The following is a 2,525-nucleotide window of genomic DNA, read 5'->3' on the forward strand; positions in this document are numbered from 1 at the left end:
GACTTTTAATAGTTGCGCGCTTTCTGTCACCGCCTTTTCATAATTGTTTACTATAGTAATTTTTAAAACTCTGTCTATACGTTCAATTTTTGTTCTGTAAAGTCGACATGGAGTGATAAAAATTGTGATCTCCAATTTTCATACGCAAAAGTCGTTCTCCTAAGATTAATCAAAACATAATATCGGATCCCAGCTTTATTAAATATCCCACCTACCAAACCAGGTGTCCTCACTCCTCTTAACTCCATGTATTCTCAAGATTTGTCATGTTTTCTCTAAATCCTCAAAGATTCTACATTAAAGAAGGAGTACTTCATTTTCCTCTCTCATGGCTATTCTCATCTTGTTCTTCTTCTTTTTCAGCTTTATCGCCCCATTTTCCTTTTCCTTACCTGAACACAATTCCCACTTAACCAAACGCGGTCTTCGCCAGAATAACACTTCTTCACAGCAATACTTGGAAATAACTCGTCCATTACCATTCACTGACCTCACTCCTTCCTGCACTTTTCACATCCTCACCCATGACTTCGGCAATACAATGGGTCTCCCGCCGATCTCCGTCGCTTACTCTCCGCCAGCCAATTGCTCTTGGACCCACGTGGCTCTTCAGTTCAATGCTTCTGCCAGTGGTTTCCAATACAACCGTATCGCCGCCGTTTGGCTTGATGGAGCCGAGCTACTCCGTACCAGCACCCCGCAATCTACTGGAAACGGCGGTTTCTGGACTGTTACTAAAGACGTTACCAGGTACTCCTCCATCCTCGTCAAGGAGAATATTTCTCTCACTGCCATGCTTGAAAATGTGATCAACGACATTTATACAGGTGTATATCATGTCAATATTAGTTTCCTGTACTATGATGCTAAGAACATGAATGTTCCATTATCAAGTAGTAGTAGTAGTACTAATCGGAAATTGAAGCTGGAAAATGATGTGTTTGTGGATAATCCGATAATAACGGGAGTGAACAATTTGACAAGTGAGTATGACAAAGACAAAGAGAAGCCAGCTGATTTGATAATTCCAATAATATCAGGAAATGGGAGTGAAGGATTTTGGTTCCGAATTCTAAACGAATCGGAGTTGCATGGACAGAGAGTTATTATTCCGAGTAACACATACAAAGCTGTGATTGAAATTTACGTTTCATCTCACGCGTATGATGAGTTTTGGTACTCAAATCCTCCAGATTCGTACATACAGAATAACAGTTTGACTACTAGGAGAGGCAACGGAGCGTATAGGGAAGTTTTACTGAATATAGATGAGAATTTGGTAGGATCCGTGGTTCCATTCCCTGTGATTTTCACAGGTGGAATTAATCCTCTGTATTGGGATCCAATTGTTTCAATAGGGGCATTTGATCTTCCTTCTTACGACATTGACTTAACACCATTTTTGGGGGTTTTACTTGATGGCCAAGCCCATTTTCTAGGGCTTGGGGTTGCGGATAGTATTCCCTTTTGGCTTGTGGATGCCAACTTGCACCTTTGGTTGGACAACAATTGCGCATTGCCATGTCAAGTGCTGGCTAAAGCTCTTGATTCGGGTACTCCTAAGTTCAAGATTGAGCGATCTTCGAGCTTTGTAGGACTCGATGGATCATTTGAGGTTAAGATGAAGAGGAAGAGCAAGTTTTCTTCTTGGGTGAAGACAACACAAGGCAGTTTGACTACTAAAGTTTCGCGAGAACTGAAGTTCAAGAACAAAATAAAAGTTTATCAGAACGGAACTGAGAAGAAGATTAAGCAAAAGGTAAAAGAAGAGATTGAAGTTAGAGTATTGTCAGAGAGTGGTAGCACGATATCTAAGACCAAAGTGAAGAGGAAATACCCGCTTACTATAACCACGAAAACTTTGCCATCACGAGAGGATGGTACGAGGTTGATGCTTTCTAATTTGGACCATAAATGGAAGGAGAAGAAGAAATCGAAAGGATATTCTTCAATCTCTTTGACCAATAGGCAGCAGTGCAGCGCGTGGATGGTTGTTCAAGATCACAATGTTTTATACGACGGAGCAACCACTGAACAGAGTTATTCTTATAAGGGTGAAGCTGGTTGCTATTCTCGAGTCATTTCAGCTGTCAATGGCAAGCTTATGAATCACATTGCAGACAGTCTTTGTGCAGCTCCGTTGACCTTTGGTTCAGTTTCTGCTTTGTGACACCAATATGGTTGAAGAATCCTTTCTTACTCTAGGAGCATTGCATTCAGAGCTCCATCTAAGATTTGAAGTTTATGGATTCCATCTAATAAATAAATATGTAACTGAGTTCACAATTGAATATTTACGGATTTTTAGTAGATTTTTATATATATATAATATATGTGCAAAAGCTACTGGGTTCACGGGAACCCACACGTACTAAGCTGGATCCACCGTTGATGATTGCATTCCGTTTGTAGCATTAGAGTAGACTTTGATTCCCTACTTCTTGTCTAAATAGTTTGCATGTATGATTTAATATATTGTTTATTTGGTGAAAGGTTTAGGCGCCAATTAGCATGCGAAGTGTCAA

At 40.2% G+C, this 2,525-nt stretch overlaps 1 protein-coding gene across 1 annotated transcript; it reads left to right on the forward strand.

The window, feature by feature from the left end:
• The first annotated feature begins 541 nt into the window (after positions 1 to 541).
• On the forward strand, positions 542 to 2,170 carry LOC109211526 (peptide-N4-(N-acetyl-beta-glucosaminyl)asparagine amidase A-like). Its single transcript, XM_019375066.1, has one exon. The coding sequence runs from the start codon at positions 542 to 544 to the stop codon at positions 2,168 to 2,170; it is 1,629 nt and encodes a 542-aa protein (XP_019230611.1).
• Positions 2,171 to 2,525: the final 355 nt, after the last annotated feature.

The sequence above is a fragment of the Nicotiana attenuata genome, unplaced genomic scaffold, assembly GCF_001879085.1.
Source record: "Nicotiana attenuata strain UT unplaced genomic scaffold, NIATTr2, whole genome shotgun sequence".
NCBI lineage: Eukaryota > Viridiplantae > Streptophyta > Magnoliopsida > Solanales > Solanaceae > Nicotiana > Nicotiana attenuata.